Source organism: Balearica regulorum, chromosome 4, assembly GCF_011004875.1.
Source record: "Balearica regulorum gibbericeps isolate bBalReg1 chromosome 4, bBalReg1.pri, whole genome shotgun sequence".
NCBI lineage: Eukaryota > Metazoa > Chordata > Aves > Gruiformes > Gruidae > Balearica > Balearica regulorum.
This window is the reverse complement of record NC_046187.1, coordinates 18,842,458-18,869,606: the sequence shown is the minus strand read 5'-3', so window position 1 is coordinate 18,869,606 and position 27,149 is coordinate 18,842,458. Positions and strand designations below refer to the sequence as shown.

At 41.1% G+C, this 27,149-nt stretch overlaps 1 protein-coding gene across 9 annotated transcripts in view; it reads left to right on the top strand.

Annotated features, from left to right (window-relative positions):
• MAPK10 (mitogen-activated protein kinase 10) overlaps positions 1 to 27,149 on the top strand; it is a 188,435-nt gene that overhangs the window by 134,396 nt on the left and 26,890 nt on the right. For all 9 annotated transcript variants that reach the window (XM_075751348.1, XM_075751343.1, XM_075751341.1 and 6 more), the window contains 2 exons: positions 5,379 to 5,561; positions 7,781 to 7,905. In XM_075751348.1, coding sequence (XP_075607463.1) covers positions 5,379 to 5,561; positions 7,781 to 7,905 — 308 coding nt within the window. The remainder of the gene's footprint in view (positions 1 to 5,378; positions 5,562 to 7,780; positions 7,906 to 27,149) is intronic.

Below are 27,149 nucleotides of genomic sequence, written 5' to 3'. Positions count from 1 at the left end.
TGTGTAAGCAAAGATGCTCAGCAACTGCATGAAGTGCCAGCTAAAAAAAAATAGCAGTTGAAAATTTTAGTGGAGGTGTCATGATAGATATGCATCCAAAGGGTTAATGACAGCTACACAACCAACACTGCGATCTTTGGACTTCCAAATGATCAATGGTAATCTTTTAGAAGTAATTTTATTTATGTGCTACATGGTGTTTTTATTATCACCACCTGTTCTATTATAGCATATAAATAGAATCTACTATTCTTATAGTTGCAAAATATTTTCTGCTACAGTCAAATTTTTACAAATGCCACATTCTTCTCAAAGTGTTCACCTTGCAACAGGAAATGCTCTAAAATTGCTGTCTTCTCAGATGCTAGCATTTTGAATTTATTTTGTGTGTTTTTTGTAAACTGTGTTGGTATGTAAATTACAGGACTGTGTAAAAAAGTAATTATCTGACACAGATGTCTTCCACAGTGAAGTTGGTTAGCTTGGTTTTTATTAACTTTTTTTTTTTAAAAAAGATCCAATTTAAAAAAAAGAAAATTGGTTGAGCTATCAACTTTACAGTTGGTGCAACAATTCAGTGTTGCAGAGGGAAATACAGAGCTGCTCATAGTAATTACTCTAATTTTGACAAGTTAGGAGCATCAAAAATTTGTACCCAAACAAGGCAGTCAGTTTTCACTGGTGGAACATGCACATTTAAGGAAAAAACTTTCAGAAAGGTGGTTCCTTTAAGATTTTGAGATTGAAAAAGAGATGAACTAGGGAAGAGTGAATGGGCTTAACTACACATGCACCATAATATGTTGTTATTTGTACTGCAGTAGAACTGAAACACACTACAGCAAACAGCATCTCCTCCTGCAAAACCTTGCTGTTGAACATAAGAAAGTACAGTCCTTCACTCAGAAAAATGTATGATTTAGACATAACATGGGAAAGGAAAAGAAAAATTATTGCCATTTTGAGGCTAGCTAGCTTAAGTATAAAGATAATAATCTGTTGTCTAGATTTCATTTTTTAATCACAAGCTATTAATTTGTGCAACTATAGAAATGCTTTTAATATTTCCTGATTGACAGAGAAGAACTGCAAGTTTTCCCTTATAGCCAAGCTCCATTTCCTCAGTTGTTTGAATATTTGCAAAAAGGTAATTTAACTGAAGTCTGCAGGCCAACTGAAGGAACAAAATGGTGGTCCTCAATTCACACTTCTGAAATACTAAACACACATTGCATCAATGGAACAGAAACAAAAGTAATGGTAAACATTCAGCCTGTAAATAGATGACTTCACTATGAAATCCGATTTTTCCAATAGAAATACTTTATTGTGCTTTCAAAATATTTTTTTCCCATTGGAAATTTCGTGCATTTGCTTTAGAAAAATATGTGTCTCAATCTGCAGTTCAGATTCTGATTATTTTTCAAGTAAATAACCCACTATTTAGAAAACAAAGGAGAATAATTCTTAAGACAGTGTTAGAGTGCAAAGAGAAAAGGTGGTTGGGAAGCTTGAGGCAACCTGAGGCCTCACTCGAAGATAAATCTTCATTAAAATGATACACATTTTAGAACTATATTCTTAAATAAGTTTCTTTGCTGTAACTTTGGCTGCCTTAGTGTTAGTAAAAAATGCCGCTGTGTTAGTGCCAAGGACAAACTAATAAATCCAGGTGAGATCCTTTCTTCCATCTTAAGTTATACAGATGCTATTGGGTATAGTTGACACATTCTCCTTGATCCTGTTTGGGGCAAGGGACAGCTGAGGTGATTCAAACAGCTTTAAAGCAGACATTTCATCATCTTCCAGAATTTTGGGTTGTAATTCTTTCCAACTTCCAGTCTGTCCACCTTTGCTTAATTTCAAGGGGAGAAACAGGGTTTTCTGTTAGCAGAAGTGGTTTTTTTAAGTTTTTTTCACTCAAATAAAGATTAATCTTTTTTTGGTCTGGGAAATATCTGTCAGAGTTATGTGATCATTAACTGGTAGTACCATTTTTTCAGATAGTGTGCAAATAACACCTATAATCACAATCACTCGTTGGTTAATGTAACCTGCAGTAGGTTTTGATTCACATTAAGACTGTTCTATAGTTACATTTGTACTATTCTATAGTAACTTCTGCAGAATTGCTGAAGTTAATTCTGACTGCCAGCTAGAGAAAGCTTCTTCTCTTTGCTTCAATAAGTAGACCCCAGAATTTTTCCACAGAATCACAGAATGGTAGGGGTTGGAAGGAAGCTCTGGAGATCATTTAGTCCACCCCCCCACCTCACTAAAGCAGGTTTAAAACTTTTCAAAACTTTTTCTTTAAATCTCGTACTGTGACAGGTACAACCTCTTATTGCCAGGTACACCACAGATGCACTACAAGCAGTGACTGTATAAAACATAACAATGAAACGGAGCTGGACCAGTATTCAGCAAGAACATTATTACATTCTTGCATGTTTTCATGAATTGGACCTCAGAATATAATCCAGTACTAGTAAGGCCTAGGTAAGCGGAGAAACAATACTAGAGAGAAAATGTGTGTGTCCATCTGACTGAAAAATGGTCAGTCTCCACCTGCTTGTACTAGGAATGGTTTTGCTATTGCTGTTATTAGGACAAAAACAGGTCCTGAGTGCTTCATCATGTCAATTTGTGTGTCTGTATAGATATATATAAAGAGCAAATGGATATATTTTATTTAAGGGTTTTGGCAGTATTTGAGCAACATAAGTCAGATATAATACACTGAAGAAGCACAGTTATCCATTGAGGTCACTCAGATTACTAAAAACCAGTCCCTGAAGTTGCTGACATGAAGTTGCTGTCAGGTAAAGCCTGACATTTTTGGCCCTTAGCACCAGAGCTGCAAAAACTCCAGTGCTGTCCTCCTGCAAATCAAGGTTAGTCAAGGAGTAGAACATGGTGGCTCTGCCAGCTCCCTTGGCTTTGGCTGTCATCTTTGCACTGATGACTCATGAAGCTTCTTCCATCTCTTAAAATCTTCCAGTCGTGGGTGGTAGCCTGCTTGTCTGTTGTCTCTTAGTGAGAGCCTTTCCATCAGCTTAGAAGAAATGTGTGCAGCAGGCACTGGCCTGTTGTCTGAGGATTCTCCTCCTCTCCTCTCCGTCACCGTTGACACTGGTTCCCACCATGTAGGCCCTATTCTGGGATCTTTTTTTTACTCTTTTCCCTTATCATACACATCCAGAGCTACTAGCGTCCAGATCTTCTCTCTCAACATGTCCAAGTCCCACAACATTCTATAATCCCAAAGCTCACTCTCTCTTTGGCCTTCATTAAATGTTTAAACCTGCTCTGTACAAGCGTAAGCTTCTGACATCTGCTTTGAAGCGAGTCCTGTTTATCAAACGGCCTTCATTCAATCTGCACAGGTAATGATTCCAGTGATGCTTTTATAGCTTGGCTTTCTCACCCATTTAGCTTCTCTTGGCACAACTAACAGCACCTTCATTTCTGTATGCTCTGTTCTTCTCTGCAAAGCATTTACACACTCTATATTTTCAAGTTACTCAGAAAGACATAGTCCAGCCAGCAAACAATGAGGTGTGTTAACTTGAATACAAGTTTAAAATGTCAAAATACTTCATTTTCTAATAAAATGTTTAATGAAATATTCAATATACTCTTTGAGCAGGTATAGTCTTGGATAACTTTATTGTTGTTGGAATTCTTTAGTTTTCTGTTGAGAAAAAGATATTTTTCATGGACAACACAAGATACATACAACCTAAGGAGTGTGTGGGGGGGAGGGGTTGTTCTACATAAATCTTTGATTTAGTTTAAAAAATGAAAGTTACTTAGAAAAATCTTTGCAGACCACTGCTATTTCTAGCAACTTTTTTCAGTTGAAATTAAAACCATTCAAAACAGTGTTTCAGCATTCTTAAAGCATATGTTTAAACTGTTTTCATTCCTTTAAACACTTTCAATTAGTAAAGCTGCAATTTTTAAATGAATTATTTGATTTTGTTCAGATAAGACAGTTCAGGTGAACAAAAATCAAGTCTGTCTTGAATTTTCAAGGTATGTGAAAATACTAAGTTTCCGTTTCCCCAAACTAAAGCACTTATTTGAAAATCTGAAATTGCTACTCTACCAAAGAGCTGCTTTTTGCCTGACTTTATTATTTTTTTTCCTTGTTATCTTCATTCTGTTGACCTGATTTCTCTCCTAGATTGTGAGGAACAGTCTTCAGTATTTGGGAAACTCCTCCACACTTATGACACTCATGAGAATAATAACTTAGAAGAATTATTTTTAAAAAAACCACAACTGTGCTGAAATGCTTTGAATGTTTGTATTTTAAAAGCTTTTTTTTTAGTATGTTTTTAATGAAACTCCCTTCATCACATTTCTTAGCATCAATGTACCCATGGCTGCATGTACTCTTCCTTTTTTTTTTTTTTATGTTGTCATCAGATTCTTATCACTGTGAATTAGACAGTGTGATGTAGAGTGTAGAGATTGTACTGATTTTATAGACATTTGCTTTTTTTTTTTTTTTTTTTTTTTTTTTTTTTGCACAGTAAGGCTTGTTCTGAGCATGACTGGAAGAACTACAAAACACCTATCAGATGCCTAATTGGTATTTCCGGAAAACTAAAAAAATCAACACCCAAACAAAAAAAAAAGCCCAGTACAAATTGCCAGTAATACAATTTCTTTTTAAGCATCAGAGCCTGTTTCTTATTAGTCAGTAACAGTTTAGCAATGATAGCTGTCACATTTGCAGTTAAAGATAAATATCTGTCTTTACCTGAGGCATTATTTGTCTAAAGAAAATGAGTCCCAGTGCATTCTTATAAAATCAAACAACTTGCTTTTGAAGGATTGCTGGTTGGGTGGTTTTAGCAAAATTAGCACCAATGAAGTTATTGGAGAGAGTAAACATAGAAGCACGAAACAGAAGAGCTGAAGGTGACTTCTGTCCTGTGCAGAGCTCCTTTGAGCCAGCTGGGTCTCACCCCCCCCACAGACTGAACAGAGAGGGCAGGTGAACATGTCATTCTTCCCTGCTGTGCCCATGTAGACTAGGCCTCATAGAGGCAATCACCTGCATGTAAAAAAAGGGAGTGCAAGTCATTGGATTACAAGTTAAAAATGACAACAAGTGTTGACCCAAAGAGGGAGCTGTGTGGTGGTTTTAGGATTGCACAATGTCTTCAAGTAAGTACAGCTGTGAGAGAGTTTTGCCCTTTGCAGGCAGGACCTGGAGGCATAATGACGAAAAAAGATAGCGACTGCAAAGATGTCATGAAGGGAGTTAAACACCTCTGAGGATTCTCAGAGAACACTCAAAAACAGAAATGTCAAGACACTACACTGGGGTTTGCGTTTTGTTTTCCTTAACTACTGATGTTCAGATATTGATCAGTGGAATAAAGTTATTGAGCAGCTGGGAACACCCTGTCCAGAATTCATGAAGAAGCTGCAGCCGACAGTACGGAACTACGTTGAGAACAGACCCAAGTATGCTGGCCTCACTTTCCCCAAACTTTTTCCAGACTCTCTCTTCCCAGCTGACTCGGAACACAACAAACTCAAAGGTATGTCTGACAAAGGGACATGGTTCACATGTCAACAGCTACAACGCAATGAAGATTTTTTTTTTTTCCCCAATTTTTCTTCACTCTAGTTGCAGTCCCTTTTAATGCAGTTAGTTGCAGAGATGAATGACTGCATGGGTTTTGTTCAGCCAAGAGGCAGCTTTTATCTCCAAATGATCATCTCCAAATGATTTTTGGAGACCCAGGTGCTTGGGCAGCCAAGGGAACATACATTATCATTGATGTCTTGAGCATAATCCCATGGTTTTCTGTGTGATGTTTCTGTACCATCAGGAACTGAGGTGTTGCTTTACTCTCATGCTTAAACTTGGAACACAAAGTAACAGTAGAACTTCATCAGAAGATCTTGGCACTTGCACTGTTTTGTTCTAGGTGAAAAATACCAGTTCAGCCAGATGCCTGCCTCGTAGTTCTACCTTTACTAGAAAATAGAAAGATATTAGAAATGTCAGCCAAAATGGTCTTGATGGAGCTGAGGTTTAATTTCTGCTATGGGTACATTTCTTTTGGAAAACGTTGTGAGTCGGTTTGGATATGTGAAGTAGAGCACTAACTTAATTACAGTGTGACTAGATATACCTCTGTAAAATATAAATTGCAATGATTTTAATCATATATTGAAATCTTGTTTTACTTGAACAGGGCATTGACCTGCAATTTGGAAGAGTGATTGATGTGTGTTTAGTATAGAAAGGATTTCTTGTCACAGCTCTGGAACCCCTGCAAACTTGTACTGTGTATCAGTTCTGCTCCACTTGAGTACTTGGGGCCACTTACTATGGTGGCATGTAATGGTTTTCAATTGCTTGCAATTTGCATGTCATTATATTACCCAGAATACTCTTCCAATTAACTAGTGTTTCATTGCGAGGCTGCTGTCTTGGCTCTGGGAGCAAAGTGAAAGGTCTGAGCAGATGCTTTTGGATACACGGAATCTTATATTCCTACTACAAGAAAATCACATAATGGAATTTTCTTGGATGTGGAGCTAATGAACAGAAATTACTGTAAAACAGTGCTGTTCTCTTTTGGATACAGGAAGCACATGCATTTGAGCATACTGAATGGCAGTTTTTAAGATATAGTTACAGAAAAAGAAACCATTCATTAAAAAAATTCTACTTGTGCATCATTGTATGATCCCATGCACTGCCTAAATATTTCACCGTAATGTAATATTAATGGTTTAAATAGATTCACTTTTACTTACCCATGTCTGATGAGATACCTAATGATATTTTTACACTTATATCTCTTTTTCCTTTCATTTTCTTTTTCATTTACACAGGAAATAATTTTGATCATGGAAGAGCTTAGAACACTACATTGATACTAATACTAGAAACATATATTGTTAACATTTTTTACATGGGTTTAGATGGTACTATATTTGTTACAAACTCTAAACAGTAAAAACCAATTTGGGTAATATAAAGATGAGCTTGTGTTCTGATAGGCACAATGGGCTATATTATCAGGTAAAACAAATAAATGTTACAACATAAAACTCAATGTACATGTAAGGTTATGCATTTTTGTAGTAGAGTATGATGTGTCCCACTGATTTAAACTTTGTTACGTGGGCCAAACAAGACTTGAGCAGTTCCGAGGCACTTCCATATCATTATGTGTTGATCCCAGGCTACAGATTTGACATTATCGCTTCTAATGGGATGCCCTAAGATAAGCCTGATACTTGTGCCTCACTAAAATATTTAATGCTTCACAGCGGCCTAAGTGAAAAACTTTAAAATGTACAGAAAAGTTTGGATGTTTCTGTGAGCCACTGTAAGAGTACCTGTAAGTTTCAGGCTTTGATTTAGTAGCGCCACGGTTTTAGACTTCATTATGCGAACCTTAGTTTTCTGATCCTGGCAATAATGCAGATACCTCAAGCACAATTTTCTTGGGTATATTATTCAGCCCTCTACATGGAATCTGCATACATCATGTAAAATCTCATTGAAGCTTGTTACGGGACTTATGGTATGCAGCCCTAATGTTGTCACTTTACTAATGAATCCAACCTAAAAAGATTACTGAAGAACTCTTTCTATAACAAGGTATGGGGCTGAAGTATGTACAAAGAATCTTTAAAGGGGTTGTGTCATTGTTACTTTCCTAACGCAATTAACCCTCCTCTGGAGGCAGTGATTGTTTTGTACTAATACTGTGTTTATCTGATTTCATTGTTCTAGCCAGCCAAGCCAGGGACCTTTTATCAAAGATGCTAGTCATTGATCCAGCCAAGCGAATATCAGTAGATGAAGCCCTACAGCATCCATACATTAATGTCTGGTATGACCCAGCAGAAGTGGAGGCGGTAAGTGAGGCGTGAGTCCTTACTTCAGACTGCTAAACACAGATATGATTCATAGATTCCTGCTGCTTTACAGCAGCTTGATAATGAGCATGCTGTAAACAATGTTGTTGTGACTATGGTGGTCTTTGGAGTTGTGTGAAATGAGATCTGGAGGGACAGGATATATCTCTCTGTTAGATTAACTGACAGTAGATGGGAGAAGCAAAAACACTTTGAGCATATGAAGCCATTTTCTGCTTTCTTCTAGACAATGTGAAGAAAGGATTTTGAACCCAGTAGCTCACCTATTTTTTCTAGCTATGTAAGTCAGTCTGGCAAAAGATACTATCTTTCTCTCTAAACCCGTCCCTGTGGAAAACAATGAACATCACTTCCTATGTTTGTGTCAAGGATATGTGTCAAAGAGGAGGAGAATTAAACAAAACAATACAAAAACCTGAAGTAGGGATTTAGAAAAATCTTAGCAGGACATAAATTCTTCTTTAAAATGAAGTAGGGGTGCATGTGTTTTCCTGGGCCATGGTTCAGTGTTCAGTATCATGTAAACTGTGTGCAAACGGGAATGGAGTTTTTCGTAAAATCCTGTCATGCCCTAGACACCTCCCTGTATACCTTTATGGGGCTGGCGTTAACAGGAATAAGTGCAATCTGTAGGCACTTCAGTGGCATGGTATAATATGTATAGGTGTAAATTCAGAGATGTTCTCTGTAATACTAATCATGTATGAAAAGAGAGTTCAGTATTTCAACAGGTTTAACCACAATAGACCTAAGACCCTGAACCTTGCAAAAATAAATCACTGCCGTTTAGCAATATGCTCCAATTCAGTGTGTGTTCTTGAAAGTACAGTAAACTTAAAAAACAAACAGAGTGCAAAAATCCCCACGCGCATAGGATACTTGTAGAGTACGTTACTGAGGAGTGCTTTATAGGGGATGGTTCTGCTATCTAGAGAGCCTTTACTTTTTGTGTCCTGTTTAGTTTTCTTCAAGAAAAAAGTTTATCAGTCTGAAGTGTAAACATTTGATATCTTGCTATATTTTGCTCTCTGTCATGTACATTTTAGTTTCACATCCCTGTTGAAAATCTCATTCCATTGTCAGATACTTTTGTTCTATTTCCATGCATTTCTTAACTCTTTTATGGAGCTACTCTGATGTCAGAAGTCAGATTTGGGTCCCTCTTTAGACCATAGAACCATAGAATCATTTTGGTTGGAAAAGACCTTTAAGATCATCAAGACCAACCGTTAACCTAGCACTGCCAAGTACAACCACTGAACCATGTCCATGATGGTGACTCAACCACTTCCCTGGGCAGCCTGTTCCAATGCTTGACAACCCTTTCTGTAAAGAATTTTTTCCTAATATCCTATTTAAACCTCCCCTGGCACAACTTGAGGCCATTTCCTCTCATCCTATCACTTGTTACTTGGGAGAAGAGACCAACACCCACCTGGCTACAACTTCCTTTCAGGTAGTTGTAGAGAGCAATAAGGTTTCCCCTCAGCCTCCTTTTCTCCAGACTAAACAAGCCCAGTTCCTTCAGCCACTCCTCATAAGACTTGCTCTCTAGACCCTTCACCAGCTTTGTTGCTCTTCTTTGGACACGCTCCAGCACCTCAATGTCGTTCTTATAGTGAGGGGCCCAAAACTGAACACAGTATTTGAGGTGCATCCTCCCCTGTGCCAAGTACAGGGGAACGATCCCTTCCCTAGTCCTGCTGGCCACACAGTTTCTGATACAAGCCAGGATGCTGTTGGCCTTCTGGGCCACCTGGGCACACTGATGGCTCATATTCACCCGGCTGTTGACCAACACTCCCAGGTCCTTTTCTGCCAGGCAGCTTTCCAGCCATTTGTTCCCAAGCCTGTAGTGTTGCCTGGGGTTGTTGTGACCCAAGTGCAGGATCTGGCACTGAGCCTGGTTGAACCTCATACAGTTGGTCTCGGCCCATGGATCCAGCCTGTCCAGATCCCTCTGTAGAACCTTCCTACCCTCAAACAGATCAACATTCCCACCTAACTTGGTGTTGTCTGCAAACTTATTGAGGGTGCCCTCATCCAGATCACTGATAAAGAACTGGCCCCAGTACTGAGCCCTGGGGAGCACACCTTGTGACTAGCCACCAACTGGATTTAACTCCATTCATCACAACTCTTTGGGCCCAGCCATCCAGGCAGTTTTTAAGCCAGTGAAGCATACGCCCCTCCAAGCCATGAGCAGCCAGTTTCTCCAGGAGAATGCTGTGGGAAACGATGTCAAAGGCTTTACTAAAGTCCAGGTAGACAACATCCACAGCCTTTCCCTCACCCACTAAGCGGGTCACCTTGTTGTAGAAGGAGATCAGGTTAGTCAAGCAGGACCTGCCTTTCATGAACCCATGCTGACTGGGCCTGATCACTTGGTTGTCCTGTACCTGCTGCATGATGGCACTCACTGCGTGATCTGCTCCATAACCTTCCCTGGCACCGAGGTCAGACTGAGAGGCCAGGAGTTCCCTGGATCCTCCTTCTGGCCCTTCTTGTGGATGGGTGTCACACTGGCTAATCTCCAGGTCAACTGGGACCTCCCTGGTTAGCCAGGACTGCTGATAAATGATGGGAAGGGGCTTGGTGAGCACTTCTGCCAGCTCCCTCAGTATCCTTGGGTGGATCCCATAGGCTTATGTGTGTTTAAGTGGTGTAGCAGGTTGCTAACCATTTCTCCTTGGATTATGGGGGCTCTCGGATCATTCTGCTCCCCATCCCTGTCTTCCAGCTCAGGGGGCTGGGTGCCCAGACAACAACTGGTCTTAGTCTTAAAGACGGAGGCAAAGAAGGCATTAAGTACCTCAGCCTTTTCCTCATCCTTTGTCACTATGTTTCCCCCCACACCCAATAAAGAATGGAGATTCTCCTTAGCTCTCCTTTTGTTGCTAATGTATTTATAGAAACATTTTTTTATTGTCTTTAACTGCAGTAGCCAGGTTAAGTTCTAGCTGGACTTTGGCCCTTCTAATTCTCTCCTTGCATACCCTCACAACATCCCTGTAGTCCCCCTGAGTTGCCTGCCCCTTCTTCCAAAGGCCATAAACTCTCCTTTTTTCCCTGAGTTCCAGCCAGAGCTCTCTGTTCAGCCAGGCTGGTGGTCTTCCCCGATGGCTCGTCTTTCAGCACATGGGAACGGCCTGCTCCTGTGCCTTTAAGATTTCCTTCTTGAAGAATGTCCAGTCTTCCTGGACTCCTTTGCCCTTGAGGACTGCCTCCCAAGGGACTCTGTCATCCCGTCTCCTAAACAGGCCAAAGTCTGCCCTCTGGAAGTCCAAGGTTATCCGTTCTGCTGACTCCCCTGCCTTACTTCTCCAAGAATCAAAACCTCCTATCTTTTCATGATCGCTATGCCCAAGATGGCCTCCAACCGTCACATCACCCACAAGTCCTCCTCCGTTCACTGTGTGCTTTCCCTATCAATGTAACCATGGAGAGCCACTTCCTTCCAGACCAGGAAGGGAATTCGGTACATTGGATATTTTGATGTAATAATTTGCCCAATTTCCAAATGTATGCTCTTAGTTGTATTTCAGATTGAAGCAGAGGTTGAATTTTTGTCATAATGAGGTTGCCCTTTTGGAAGGAGAAGCTTGCCACACATGTCTAGAATTACAGCTGATATTCAACCTCATATTACTGTTCTCTTATGCAGACAGAGATCAGGGGTACATCTATGGCTGAAGAGACAATGGTTTAATTTCTGATTGTACCATAGAGTCCTCAGGTGATCTAGAACAAACTGCATCCTTTCTCTGGATCATGACTGTAAAACAGGAATAATAATTATTCTTTTTGCCTGCCAGGTGAATTAGCTGGAATCTAATAAGCCCACTCGCTCTCAAAAGCTTGCAGAATTACATTGTAGTTCATTGAGGCATTCATCTCTCACGTGCACCTCCTATCACCATAGATACCTGTACAAATATGGTGCCAAACGCTATCAAATCACATTCCTTGCATTTTCACTGTTGGCTGCATTTCATTGCTTAGTAAATGACTACAGAAGGTGTAAAGCAGTGGAAAACCAAACAGTCTTTGCTCCTGTAGCACCTCAAAGAACAGAGGATATCCAGTGAGGAAGGAACAGTGCCTTTAAATGTTCAATCTCAAATGCTCAATGTTGTCCTAGTTATTTGTAGTTTGCATCTTTGTCTGAATTACATCTTTTTAGACAGCCCACTGTTCTCTTCACCCACCTTGTTCTTTGCACAGTTATTGGGTAGTTAACATGAGCTGAATATCAGCGTCCCCGGCTGCTTTCTCTGTGTCTCTTAACTTCAAAGTTTTCTTTTCCAAAACATGCTATATCTTGTCAATAACATACTATAGAATCATATCAATATTTTTGTCATGAGTACTTTGACTGTGAAGTGTTATTAAATTGCTTTGACACGAGTCACTCTACGGTACAAAGGCCCTTCTTCTCTTGGGATCACAGCAGGTTAAAACCCAGGAAGGTCTGGGTTATATGCAGTATAACCCAAATAGAAGAACATGGGATTAATACATATTCATTGTATTTTGTCATAGTGCTAGGAATTCTAGAAAGACCATGGCTTCACTTAACACTCATTATTTTTCCAATCTCATTTTCAGAGGGAAAGTTCAACTGGAGGACTTTCTTTTTGTGTTTAACAGTTTATTAAATTCTGAATTTCCATCTGTTCATGCTGATACACCTTCAGTGGCTAGGCGTGAATCATTTACTAATTATTTTCTGGAGAAGACTTAACTCAGTTGGATTTTCTCAGCCTCTTGATTCAGCTATTGAAGTGCAGTCAGTCTGGGTTTTTTTTCATTGGCATTGTTTCAATGATGGAATAAGTTTCTCAAACAGATTAACGGGAGATTGGTGGCTTTGTGTTCTTTCTCAAAAGAGTGTCTTGAGGTTCTGGAACTGCCACTAATTGGCAGCCTCTGCAAGGAGTAGTTGTTGCTACAGTGGAGAGAAAGTTTTACTTGTGCATCTATATTACAACTTGCCACTTCTGACTGAATGCTTGATGTCTGATTGGCTATTAGTTCTTTACAAGACAGCAGGATATCTGTGTGTGATAAAGTTGTTCGTTGGTAACACAAGTGATTTAGTGCTTCAAACATAAAGTAACTTGTTTCCTCGTGGAAAAAGATGTGTTAGTGTGCACAACAGGCCGTGTCCATCTGTCACCTCAGATATGGACCAGGGGAACCTGGTCTAATACCCAGAATACCTTTTGGAGTATCTTGTGACACTGCAGTGACATCTGATGTCTTCAAAACTTATTACGGTTTTCTATGCAGTAGCTTATACTATGCCATAAACCCCAGGCTCTGCATTGTGCTAATTCCCTGGTTCTACTTCTGTGTTACTTGTTGCAATTTTATATTTTTAAGGGTATTGGATAAAGAACTGAATTACTATCACAAGAGCCTTTGCATCTCTCTCAAATAAATACTTCACTGAAATATCCACCACATTACAGCTGCAGAAGAGTTAGGATCAAATTCAGTAAACATTTCCTACTGCCATGCATTAAGCATGTCATGGGCAATGGGGAAATGACTGTTGTCTTATGTATTTTTGTTAGATCTTGCCAACTTTGTAGCAGGGGTAGGAGTTGGTAGTCATCTAAAAACGTCCAACAAACGAGCCCTTTGAGAGGTAGGTACTTTTGCTGATTCATTTAATAATCTGACTGTGAATTTGTCTATACTGAACTAAACCACAGAAGTTATAATAGGGTACGATTGCACAGAGTGGTAGTATCTGAATGACATGTAGAAACCTAAAAATGGTTTTCTGGCTCATTAATGTTAGATTTTGAAAAAAAACCAAACCAAAAACCATCAGGGACATCAGTACAAAGAACAGATTGCAGTCTGATTCTTCCAGGTTGTGTACATCCTAAGTTTCCTATTCCAATTTCAATGGGACAAATAATTTTTCCCTGTCTTGGTAAGCTATTTTATTAATGTGTGCTATGAAACAACTGCACCAGCACATTTCATCAGTGACTTTTCCAATAGATCTCTGGATCTAGAGCACTGAATTTTGGAAGGTGGAAATGGAATTTACATCTACTACTGGACCTCAGTTCTGCAGCTGAACCTGTTTCTAGATGTAAACCAAAAGACAATTCTAGATCAAAGCACTGTTGAAGTGTATTGAAATCCTCACGCTACTAATGTAGGTCCTTTTTGTTCACAAACCATGCTGTAGTTTGTGAACCTTATAAAAATGTCTCATGGGAAAGGTAGAGAAATGTATACTGATCATTAACTGTTTCACTTAATGCAGTTAAGAGTTTGTGCCAGTGTGGTCTCAGATTTTTGTGCCTACCTATCTTAGCTATGTTTGGGAGCCAGCTTTTATAAATGAATGACAAAAACAAATGAAAAACTACAGTCTAAATAGTTTATTGAAACCATCTAGCCCCATTTTTCCTGTGGTGGGTTCACCTTGGCTGGATACCAGGTGCCCACCAAAGCCACTCTATCACTCGCTCTCCTCAGCTGGACGGGGAGAGAAAATATAACAAAAGGCTTGTGGGCTGAGATAAGGACAGGGAGAGATCGCTCACCAATTACTATCATGGGCAAAACAGACTCAACTTGAGAAAATTAATTTAATTCATAAACAATCAAATCAGAGTAATGAGAAATAAACCCAAATCTTAAAACACCTCCATCCACCTCTCCCTTCTTCCCAGGCTTAACTTTACTCCTGGTTTTCTCTACCAGTGACACATGGGGGATGGGGAATGGGAGTTGTGGTCAGTTCATCACATGTTGTCTCTGCTGCTTCCTTCCACACTCTTCCCCTGCTCCAGTGTGGGGTCCCTCCCATGGGAGACAGCCCTCCACCTACTTCTCCAATGTGAGTCCTTCCCATGGGCTGTAGTTCTTCACGAACTGCTCCAGCATGGGTCCCTTCCACGGGGTCACAAGTCCTGCCAGCAAACCTGCTCCAGCATGGGCTCCTCTCTCCACAGGGCCGCAGGTCCTGCCAGGAGCTTACTCCAGTGTGGGCTTCCCATGGAGTCACAACCTCCTTCACATTCCTCCACCTGCTCCAGCATGGGGTCTTCCACGAGCTGCAGGTTGATATCTGTTCCACCATTGACCTCCAGGGGCTACAGTAGGACAGCTTGCCTCACCATGGTCTTCTCCATGGGCTGCAGAGAAATCTCTGCTCTGACACCTGGAGCACCTCCTCCCTCTCCTTCTGCACTGACCTTGGTGTCTGCAGAGTTGTTCCTCTCACATATTCTCACTCCTCTCTCTGGCTGCAAAACTGCTTCTAGGGTTTTTTTTCCCTTCTTAACTATGTTATCACAGAGGTGCTACCACCATTGCTGATGTGGTCAGCCTTGGCCAGTGGCAGGTCCATCTTGGAGCCGGCTGGCATTGGCTCTATCACAGATATGAGAAGCTTCTTGCAGCTTCTCACAGAAGCCACCTCTGTAGCCCCTCCGCTACCAAAATCTTGCCATGCAAACCCAATGCATTTCCATATGATTATTCATGTACAGATTTACAATCTGTGTTCATGACTGGAATAGGTTAACAAAAGTTTACGCAAAGGTATATCAGCCTAAGGCGAGTCTGCTACTATAAAGTTTCTGTTCTCAGTGTGTAATAAGTTGCATGATGTTGTTTGTGTTCCCTGTCTGGAAGATTTTCAGCCCAAGGAAGAGGTGGTGATATCTTCTCTTTCCATGACAGTCTTACAAACTTACATAACAGTAAAGCGATGGAAAGAGACTGAGCTGATGTGGAGCACAGTAGCCACTCTTATTCAAACTAATGTCCTTTGCAATATTTGTTCAACTCTGTCTCTTAAAGGTATTGTCTCATATTTTGATTATCAGGAGACTGGGCTATTCTAACTCTTTGGTGCTTCAGTTTCCTGACAAACAAGTTAATGGATTTTGCATTTGCACGCTCTGAATATTCAGTTTTACTCTTGTTTTCTATTCTCTTTGCTTATTTCATGTTGAAATTCAGAAGTGCTATTTTTATTATGTTGGCCATTTATTAAGCATCTGTACCCTGGTATCTTTATCCCAAGATGATCTTTTGTTAAAACAGGTTTTAGGTGGGCATTTGTGTTTTGCGTTTCACTAGAAATGCCACAGTTAGTCAGCATCAGGTTCAGTCTTTTCTTTCCCCTCTTTTTGTGGATTTTCCTTGAGGTAATCATGAGCCTTACTAGCTTGCAATTGCTTGCTTCTGCATTTGACAAACAGGCTGTTTTGGAGCCCATTAATTTTTCTTTTTTCTTTTTTTTTTTTTTTACAATTGCATTCAGTGAGTCTTCTCTCGTGTCAGAATCTGGCTTATGCAACTGGTCTCATCCAAAGTACATAGATTTCTTTTTCCTGTCTGAGAACAAAGCTCTAGAGTCAGAAATTTAAGAAAAGCCTGGTAGTCTTTGACTCAATAAAAGCTCAACACTTCAATTCTCTGTTCTCTGGGTTCTGACCCAAGCTAAATTACACCACTTTGGATGTGATGAACAGGCAGATCCGAACTCCTCTGTCAGGCAGAGGAAACAAGAGCACTTTACAGAAGCTTATTAGGTACTGCAGTGTTCTTCATCTTTTCCTCTCTTCCTTTACACAAGGAAGTACATTGTATTTGGGGATGTACCTATTAGATTGCAAGTAATAGCTCTGTTGATTCCTGGTGAAGGGAGAAGAAAAGCTGTAAGCCAGATTTTACATTCTGTCTTTCTGTAACACAGACAACAGGTACTAACCACAGTTTTTGCTTTGTCTTCCCCAAGCGGGCCTTGTCTCTTCCTGGATGAGCACTTTACCCCCACTGGCTCACAGCTTCAGAGATTTGGATCTATTTCATGGGCTAGGTGCCAGAGGGTACAATAGGAGCCTCAGCTATTGACTGCAAAGTGGGCAGGCAAGGATGGAGTGGAGGGAGGAGTGGAAGAAAGGATGGACTAGCAAAGATGAATATTCTGCCACTTCCATAGGGAAAATTTGCAGAGGACCAGCTGGCACCTTAATGAATTCTCCTTTAGGATTTGCAGCGTGACAAGGCTCTATAAAGCAACCCTGCTTTTTCACAGGCTGCCCTGCAAATGTGCTGGCCAGGGAACCTGACAACACAGCAGTAGGAAAATGAGTGATGGAGATGCTTTTGGTCATTTGCATTGTGCTTAACTTCCCACTGTTTTTCCTGATTGCCCCACCAGGGCTTAGAAGCCTGCACTGTGTTGCATCTGCCCATGTTCACTGTACTCTGTCTTCTATAGCACTTGATAGGCAGGGGAGACAAGGAGAGTGTGTCACCCTCTATGTCAGTGACCAGCTGGAGTGCGTGGAGCTCCACCTGGGGATGGATGAGGAGCCAACCCAGAGCTTATGGGTCAGGATTAAAGGGAGTACTGGAGCAGGGGACATCATAGCAGGGGTCTGCTATAGGCCACCCGACCAGGATGGAAGACTGAGTGGATGAGGCCCTCTACAGACAGATAGGATCAGCCTCACGTTCACAAGCCCTAGTCCTCATGGGGGACCTCAACCACAACACAGCAAGGCATAAGAAATCCAGGAGGTTCCTGGAATGTGTTGATGATAACTTCCTTCTCCAAGTGATAGAGGAGCCCACAAGGAGAGGTGCCATGCTGGACCTTGTTCTCCCCAACAAAAAGGGGCTGGTGGGGAATGTGAAGCTCAAGGGCAGCCTTGGCTACAGTGACCATGAAATGGTGGAGTTCAAGATCCTCAGGGCAGTGACGAGGGCGCACAGCAAGCTCAGTACCCTGGACTTCAGGAGAGTAGACTTTGGCCTCTTCAGGGACCTGCTTGGTAGAATACCATGGGACAAAGCCCTGGCGGGAAGAGGGGCCCAAGAAAGCTGGTTAGTCTTCAAGGGTCACCTCCTCCAAGCTCAGGAGTGATGCATCCCAGCAAAGAGAAAGTCAGACAAAAACACCAAGAGGCCCCCATGGATGAACAAGGAGCTCCTGGACAAAGTCAAACACAAAAAAGGAAGTCTACAGAGGGTGGAGGCAAGGGCAGGCAGCCTGGGAGGAATACAGAGAACCTGTCTGAGCAGCCAGGGATCAGGTTAGGAAAGCTAAAGCCCTGATAGAAGTAAATCTGGCCAGGGATGCCAAAGGCAACAAGAAAAGCTTCTGTAGGTATGTCAGTGATAAAACAAAGGTGAGGGAAAATGCAGGTTCCCTCCAGAATGAAACGGGAAACCTGGTTACTTGGGATATGAAGAAGGCTGAAGTGCTCGGCAATTTTTTGCATCAGTTTTCACCAGCAAGTGCTCTAGCCACACCGCCCAGGCCGCAGAAGGCAAAGGCAGGGACTGGGAGAATGAAAAACCACCTGCTGTAAGAGAAGATCAAGTTCAAGATAATATAAGGAACCTGAAGGTGCACAAGTCCATAGGACCTGATGAGATGCATGCGCGGGTCCTGAGGGAATTGGCGGATGAAGTTGCTAAGCCACTCTCCATCATATTTGAGAAGTCGTGACAGTCTGGTGAAGTTTCCCCTGACTGGAAAAGGGGAACCATAACCCCCATTTTTAAAAAGGGAAAAAATGAAGACCCAGGGAACTACAGGCTGGTCAGTCTCACCTCTGTGCCCAGCAAGATCACGGCGCAGATTCTCCTGGAAACTATGCTCAGGCGCATGGAAGATAAGGAGGTGATTGGTGACAGTCAACATGGCTTCACTGAGGGCAAATTGTCCCTGACAAATTTGGTGGCCTTCTATCACAGGGTTAGAGCATTGATGGATAAGCAAAGAGCAACTGACGTCATCTACCTGGACTTGTGCAAAGCATTTGACAATGCCCTGCATGACATCCTTGTCTCTAAATTGGAGAGACATAGATTTGATGAATGGACCACTCAGTGGATAAGGAATTGGCTGGAGGGTCGCACTCAAGGAGTTACAGTCAACAGCTCAATGTTCCAAGTGGAGACCAGAGACAAGCAGTGTTCCTTAGGAGTCGGTACTGGGACCGGCACTGTTCAACATCTTTGTCAGTGGCATGGACAGTGGGATCGAGTGCACCCTCAGCAAGTTTGCTAATGGCACCAAGCCATGTGGTGCAGTTGACACAGTGGAGGGAAGGGATGCCATCCAGAGGGACCTTGACAGGCTTGAGAGGTGGGCCCATGTGAACAGCATGAAGTTCAACAAGGCCAAGTGCAAGGTCCTGCACAATCCCAATCTGCACAATCCTGCACAATCGGTGCGATCCCAAGCACAACTACAAGTTGGGCAGAGAATGGATTGAGAGCAGCCCTGAGCAGAAGGACTTGGGGGTGCTGATGGTCGAGAAGCTCAACATGAGCTGGCAATGTGCGCTTGAAGCCCAGAAATCCAACTATATCCTGGGCTGCATCAAAAGAAGTGTGACCAGCAGGTCAAGAGAGGTGATCCTGCCCGTCTACTCCACTCTTGTGAGACCCCACCCGGAGTCCAGCTCTGCGGCCCCCAACATAAGAAGGCCATGGACCTGTTGGACCGAGTCCAGAGGAGGGCCACGGAGTTGATCTAGAGGGCTGGAGCACCCCTCCTGTGAAAACAGGCTGAGAGAGTTGGGATTGTTCAGCCTGGAGAAGAGAAGGCTCTGGGGAGACCTTCTAGCAGCCTTCCAGTACCTGAAGGGGCCTAAAGGAAATCTGGAGAGGGACTGTTTACAAGGGCATGTAATGGTAGGATGAGGTGTAATGTTTTTAAACTGAAACAGGGTAGATTTAGATATTAGGGGAAAAAAAAAAAAATCTTCACTTACGAGGGCGATGAGTCACTGGAACAGGTTGCCCAGAGAAGCTGTGGATGGCCCCTGCCTGGAAGTGTTCAAGGCCAGGCTGGATGGGGCTTTGGGCAACCTGGTCTAGTGGAGGGTGTCTCTGTCCATGGCAAGGGGCTTGGAACTAGATGATCTTTAAGGTCCCTTCCAACCCAAACCATTCTATGATTAAGCACTTCCATAGATTGAAGTCTTTCATCATGTGACTAAAGATTTGGTGAGGTGTGTTGCGTTTTTTTGAGTCCTCCTCCCATAGTGTGTAACATGAGGCAGGATTCATTCCACTAACAATAACCCTGTACAGGAGGGATAACACATAAATTAGGATACAGAGGTATTAAACAAGATTGTGTTTTCAACTAGCATAGCAGTAGGGGGGATTTAGTTAACTTAGCTGTCTAGTTAGATTACTCCTTCTCCCCAGTACATGGCTTCATCAAAAGCAGCTAGGAATCTGTTGTACAGGATTCATTTGGTTCAGAGGCCCAGGAGGACAGGTAACTGAACGCATTTAATGTGACAGGAATTTTGAAGTGAGCTGTTGCAATATCATGAAGTGTCAGTGTGTGCTCGAGTAGACCATGAAGAGCACTGAAGACAGTTCAGGGAATAAGTAGAGAATTTGGTTTCAAAGCTTAACTTGGAGGTAACAACCCTCTACGTCTGCCCAGATTTACAGCATTATGAATGTGAGGGAAACAGATAAAATGGCCTTGTCCAGTTAAAAAGCAGACTAGTGAGACAGTTAGAGTCCCTTTTTATAACTCTATTAAAAGTTTATGATGTTTCACAGGCTGTATGGGGGCAATAAAACTATTATGTCTCATTCTAATGGGTAAAGACTGTAACTCAAATGGGAAATGGTAGGAATGCAATACCCTTTCCCCCCCTGATATGTAACAGCATTAAACTTTTCTGGTTGGCCTTAAATGCCATGTTGTGATTCCCTGATACAGAGAGGAAGAGGATATGTTATTAGATGTGGTACTTGCTATTCACTAACAGCAGGAGGTTAAACAAACAGCACTGCGACTCTTCCACAGACTTCTACATAAAAACATACAAAGTCCAAAGCCCTCAATAGCTCTGAAACAGTCGTCATATTCACATTTAGAAACAGGCTTTGCACAGTTCCAAAGCTTACCTGTGTAAGCTAGATTTTGGATTTAGAGGAAATTCTTATGTCGAACATACTAACCTAGTTAGCCAGCTTCTTCTGAGCCCGCTCTGCTTGCCGCAGTATCTTTGATAATAAAGTCACAGTGTTAGGTTCTCTAGAGCATACATCATTGCTCTGAAATCAATTTGAATACTGTTGCTCACAGGTAAGATAATTTCTATATTCAACCAATTATAACTAAAATACATGTTTTTAAAAAATATGAAAACATACAGATAATGTATGTTTATGATTGTGTGGCGTTCCCAATATTTTAGGAACTGTTGAAATCTGTTATCAATCATCACACCTAATTTATATGTAGGGAAATCAGTTCAAAGGGGAAAAGTATTATTTACTAATGTTACATAGGAAATCTATTGTAAAATCAGAATAGGAACCTATAGACCTTACTTCTCTGTTTTATATTTCAGTTAAAGGTTCCTTCTTCCTGTATGTTATATGCAGAAACTGTCTTGGTTCCACTTTTAAACAATTATTATGTTTATTACTCTCATGTTATGATACTTACCTACATAACGGCATTTGGACTATTATCATGAATAAATGAGACACACAATACCTTTTCTCTCTCAAAGTGCTCTTGTTCTTTTTTTAGGAAAGATATTTCCAGCATCTCGTCTCCATATATAGACTATCCTCTTTATTGTAGACAATCTCAGTATCTCCCTGATGACATATTAGCTTCTCTGTTTTCTTGTCTGAAATTTCTGTGCTTGAGACTTTGTTTTCTTTTACACAGCTGCCTTTCTTTGAAGTTGCTATATGTTCTTATCCTTCATTGAGATAATCTGTGAATGAATCTCAAAGCTGATATTTAATTTTTCATATGTCCCCTAATGTTTATATGATGCTGCCTATATGCCTATATGCATGTCACTGTTTTTATCCTAAAATGTTTAAATTGTTTGTGAACAGAATGGATTCCTAGACATGTGCTTTAGAATAGCTTTAGCATTGCTACCTAGGTGGCTCTGAAATCAGATTTTAGAACACCTGTGCTGATTGTTCTCTAGGACAGCATTGGCTTGAGCTGCCTGGTCACCAGTCTAATTTCTTCCATATTGTTGGCATTAGAAATAATTTTGAATGGGAGAGACACCTACTTATCAGTGTCAAAGTCACACTTTTATGCAAGACTGTGGCTGCTTTCTATTCCTCCCCTTAATTTTTCAATTATTATGTTATTTCATTATAAATTAATCAAGTATTTTTTCACCAAAAAGATTTGCTTGCACATTTCTGGAAGATGCTATCTTACAAGAATTTTTGCTGTTTAGGGGCAATTGTTTAGGACTTAATCGTGCACATTTTTTTCTTCACCTAGAAATGATTTAGGAATCACTTAGTTTTGGAACCTTTTAAATATCCGTATGATCTCATATTGGTTCCTACTTGGGAACAGTATTGTTCCATTCCATGGGAACGAATCTAGTAGCAAAATTTGCCATAGATTATTATCTGATGTTTTCTGTTAACTGGTTTCAAAATTCATCTTACATTTTACTGTACCTGTAGTTATAGCTTGTCATCTGACATATGCCATCTGTTAGAAGAGAGATTTCTTAGAAAACTGAAAAATCAGTTGTTAAAAATGTTCCTTTTAAAACTTTCTCTATGTTGACAGAATTTTACAACAGTGATAGATTTTGTGGGGTTTTATTCACTGTAACTCAAACTGCTTTTGTTAATGGGTTTTTTTTCATAGGATTTATATTTCACTGGGGTATCTCTGCATCTAGGACCACCCACAAGGGGCTGAGTTGTGAATTATCATTCCTTTTTCTGTGTATGCAAACCTGTTACCTTTTATTAATGTGATACTGTTTCCTACAATGCTTATGAAAAGAGATCGGTTTGTGGTTCTCAGTCCGAGGTCCTGTCCAGGATAGAAACTGCTGCTGTATTGTCTTAGCCCTGTATAAACTATCTATGACAAGCTGTTAAATAGAGTCCTTTCAAATGAATTTCAAGCTTCATAGTTTGTCATAAAAAAAAAAAAATCACCCATCTCTTATTTTACCTGTGAGCGCTGAGCATCCATGATGATGGAGAAGTGCTTCTGGAGTGCTGTGTGACCTTGGCAAACAACACTTCAAAGAAGGTGTCACCTTCATTACATGCAACACTTCATGGCAAAATCAAGGCTGTCAGGTTGTGTGTCTTTTCCAGTATTCTCTTCTTTTGCTCAGCCCTGTGTGTATAGATGTTATATCTAAACTCTTTGGTGATCTGCCACAGGGGTTTTTTTTTAGCCATCAGTTACACGGTTTGGTTTTCTGCTTGGTCGATGGTGCACATCTGTTGTCTCACAAAAGAAGTTTGCAGCTCTGCTTTGTACACAGGCATAGATATTTCCTCTAGTCAGTGACATCTATCCATTTATAGCTGATTAATTATGGAAGCTGAACACAGCTTCTGCAGCAATCTTTGTTAATGTCAGTGAGAAGTAGTGGTTAGAGAAGAAAGAGGCATTTCTTTTCTTCTTATTCTTTTCCAAACTAGACTAAAGCTTTTTCCAGCTTGCTGTTCTACGTATCTGCAAGCTGTTCAGTCATCTTTGTGTGCCCAAGTAATCTTGACTCCTGCTGCATGGTATCCTTACAGTCCAGCCGTTCAGAAATGTCTCAGAGCACAGTTTCTTTGGTGCATACTACGCGTGCAGTTTTCCAAAAGGTTCTGCAAACAGTCCAAGGCATGAATTGGCACAGAGGCATCTGCTCTTCCATATCCATAGTTGAGATCATGCCCAGTCCACTGTGGAGTCCCTGGGCAATGCAGGGTGAAATCCAAGGCCCTTGACGCTTTCCTCTCTAGCTAAAGAGACTTCAGGCCTCTGGTGACAACACACTCGTGTGCTTTGGCTAGCACTGCAAAAATAAATAAAAATGCCATCAGTAACACAATCTAGGTTGTAGCAAAACACAAAGAAATTTTTATATTCACCTGTTATGAGGATCTAAGCCATTTAACAAATTGTTTAACCTCACACCATTAATTTTTACAGCCTCCATTGGCTCTGGTATTTGTATATTGCTAATTCTATCATTGCCTTGTATGCTGCTCCACAGCTACTGCTCTGGGAACAGATGCAGAATCAAGCCTTGCTCCTGCCAAGCTTTCTAAAAACAGCTCATCCCAAGGTCTTCACTGTGCTGGCACTAGCTCTGCAGAGGCAGGGAGAGAGATGCCAGGATTTATTCAAGTATGAGCTGCAGCCCATTCCCTTTGCTTTCTACCAGTAGCATACAAACCATGTTGCTTTGGGAAAGTGAGAATATGTCAGCCTCAACATATGTTTTGCTTTTTTCCCTAGTGAAAAGCTTTTTCCTCCTTGGATATTAGAAAGGTATTTAACAAATCCAGTAGTCTCCTGAGGTTTCTCTGGCCACGTGAAAAAAATGGTCTTTTGTGAGTTTTTTTTGATTTTGTGGGGTTTTTTGTTTGTTTTAAAGGTCCATGTGGATATTTTCTGGGAGTTTTTCTGGTAATTTTTATTATATTAAATGAATGTTAAATGTAATGCAAAACTATTTTAAAAATCCATTCGTAAAAGCCAAGAACCACCGAAACAAAAAGGAATTATTTCAATATATACAAGAAAAATGTAATTCATTCCTTCTCTTACGCATCCAAAAATAGATTCTATTCTTTGTTATTGTTGCCAATGCAATTGCTTACAAATCAGATTTGGGGAGAAAAATGGCTACCTTAAACTGAAGCTAAATGCTGCCACCCATAGGCTTGATCCACACTCTGCTTTGATATAATGCTAGTTAAACTGTACTTTTTCTGAAATATAAACAAACTAAACCATGTAACTCTTGGTTGGGATGTGCTGTATGAAGTATTTATAAGAATGTCTATAATACTGCAGCTGCACCGACATAGAAAATTAATAGTGATGAACTCAGTCATTTTCTAAGGCATCTGAGTTGGGCAGCAAAGTCATTTTTAGGCCAACCTTTGCACCAAGGCTGAAATCAAGTGCCCAGGAGGACCCAGGTATGGCAGCTACTCTGTCTGCTCCATTGCTGTGACAACACTTGTGTTAAAAACCTCTCCTCCTCACTCTATACGTTAGAAACTAGTAAAACAAAACAAAACACACAAAAAAACCAAACCAAAAAAGTTAGCAGAAAATGGGCAGTCAGCCCGAAGGGGATTATCTAGGTTGATAACAATGTATTAAGCTTTGTGGTTCTCATTAAGATTAATGAGGATTGTGGGAAAATAAAGTCATTCCTGAACTGCTGTGGTATTCTCAGCTCAGCTCTGTGCCTTGAATTAATGAAAACATGTCATAAGGGCTCATTTCCTTATATCAGGGAATTTAGATGGGAAAGCTTCACTTCTCCCAGCGTGAGAGCGCTGGCCTGGCCTCTCCATGGAGCGCCATTCACCTATGTTCTGCACAGATTTTAGAGGTTATAGATCCTGCCTGTGTGAAGAGGAGGGATTTATTCATGTCATTATCACACTGAATATTTCTTACCCTTCGCTCTCGCGTTCCTGCCAAGAGCCATGTTTTATAGCTGTGGGTTCTGCTAGCTCACAAATAAAGGTCTGCATTATAAACTCTGGTACAGCAGTAGAACGCTGTGCAGATACAGTTTCTGGCATCCTGTGGTGTGTAATGTATGGAGTTTGGTTGCTTTCCCTTGATTGTCTTCACAGCAAAATAGGAGTTTGGTAACAAATGAGATTATTCTGGGGTCTCTCCCTGGAAAATGTCTGCATTTCCAGAATGTGTTGTGGTATTCTCAGCTCAGCTCTGTGCCTTGAATCAATGAACATAGGTCATAAGGGTGCATTTCCTTATATCAAGGGATTTAGATGGGAAAGCTTCACTTCTCTAGGAAATAATTACTGCTGCTTTTCTTGTTGCCTATTAGCCAATTATGCCTGCTTAAGACATAGCTGAAATAAATTAGAAGAGACATAAGCCAAAGATTTTGTGGTTGTGTGAACTGAGGATAGGAATGTGCATCTGATCACTTGTTCCTTTTGATTCTGTAATTTGTGTTTGGGAATTGAAGTAGTCAAGTGTCGTGGTTTAGCCTCAGCCGGCAGCTGAGCACTACACAGCCACTTTCACACTCCTTTCTCCCGCTCCTCCCCTGGTGGGATGGGGAGGAGAATTGGAAGAAGGGATGGGGAGGAGAATTGGAAGAAAAAAGTAAAACTCCTGGGTTGAGATAAGGATAGGGGACTGGGACAGCCAAGGAAAAGGAAAATAACAACAACAGTACTTAGAATATACAAAATGGGTGATACACAATGTAATTTCTCACCCAATGACACAACCCAACCCAATGACGGCACACTCAGCCATCCTGGAGCTGCAGTCCTCCCCAGCTAGCCCCCAGCTAGCATAAAGCTGAACATAACATCATATGGTATGGAATACCCCTTTGGCTGGTTTGGGTCACCTGTCCTGTCCCAGCTTCTTGTGAAAACTAACTCTATCCCAGCTGAAAACCAGGACATTATCCACCCCTTATTCTATACCATCTACGTCATGCCCAGATCCTACACTATCCAATTAATCACCACTACTTTCCTTGTCTTTGATATACATATATATATACACACATACATACATACACACGTATCATTCCCTTAGTCTATAGGCCATCCCTCAAAAACGTCTGTTGAGTTCATTTAGTCAATGACTTTGGGCTCCATCTGTCAGAACAGTCTCTCAGGGCAGGAGAGATGGTGTGTGGTGTCAGACTGTTGCATGCTGCATCCAGAGCTCACGGCTTGTGTATCTAGTGTGGCCCATGCCCATGGTCTGCGGGTTGAAGATGTCAATTTTGAGGAAGTTGCTGGGCGCTGGTTGCTAAAAGCAGTTCTAGTTCCATTCTTGCTACACTTTGCTCAGTTTCATCAAAGTTCATCCTTCTTTAATTTTGGGGATACTTACTGTAATACCACTGATATGGCATATAGCAATTGTAGCAGTGATGACATACACTGGCAGGGTTATTTAGCAATTATCATCATATAATTTAATTTATTTGCTATTCTCACCCCAAATCAAATGCCCTTGAGGTACACATCGGACCTCCCCATCCTTTTGCATCACCCACCAAGTGCACCCAGGTCCTTGAGCAAAACCAATCCCATGGATGGGTTTGCCTTTGCCTGAAGCAGGGCTAACTGTCTTCCCCAACATATTCTTCATGCACACTACAGGGACTTTATCCCCTTCTACAGTATGTGGAAGTTTTGATTGGGCAGGGCCA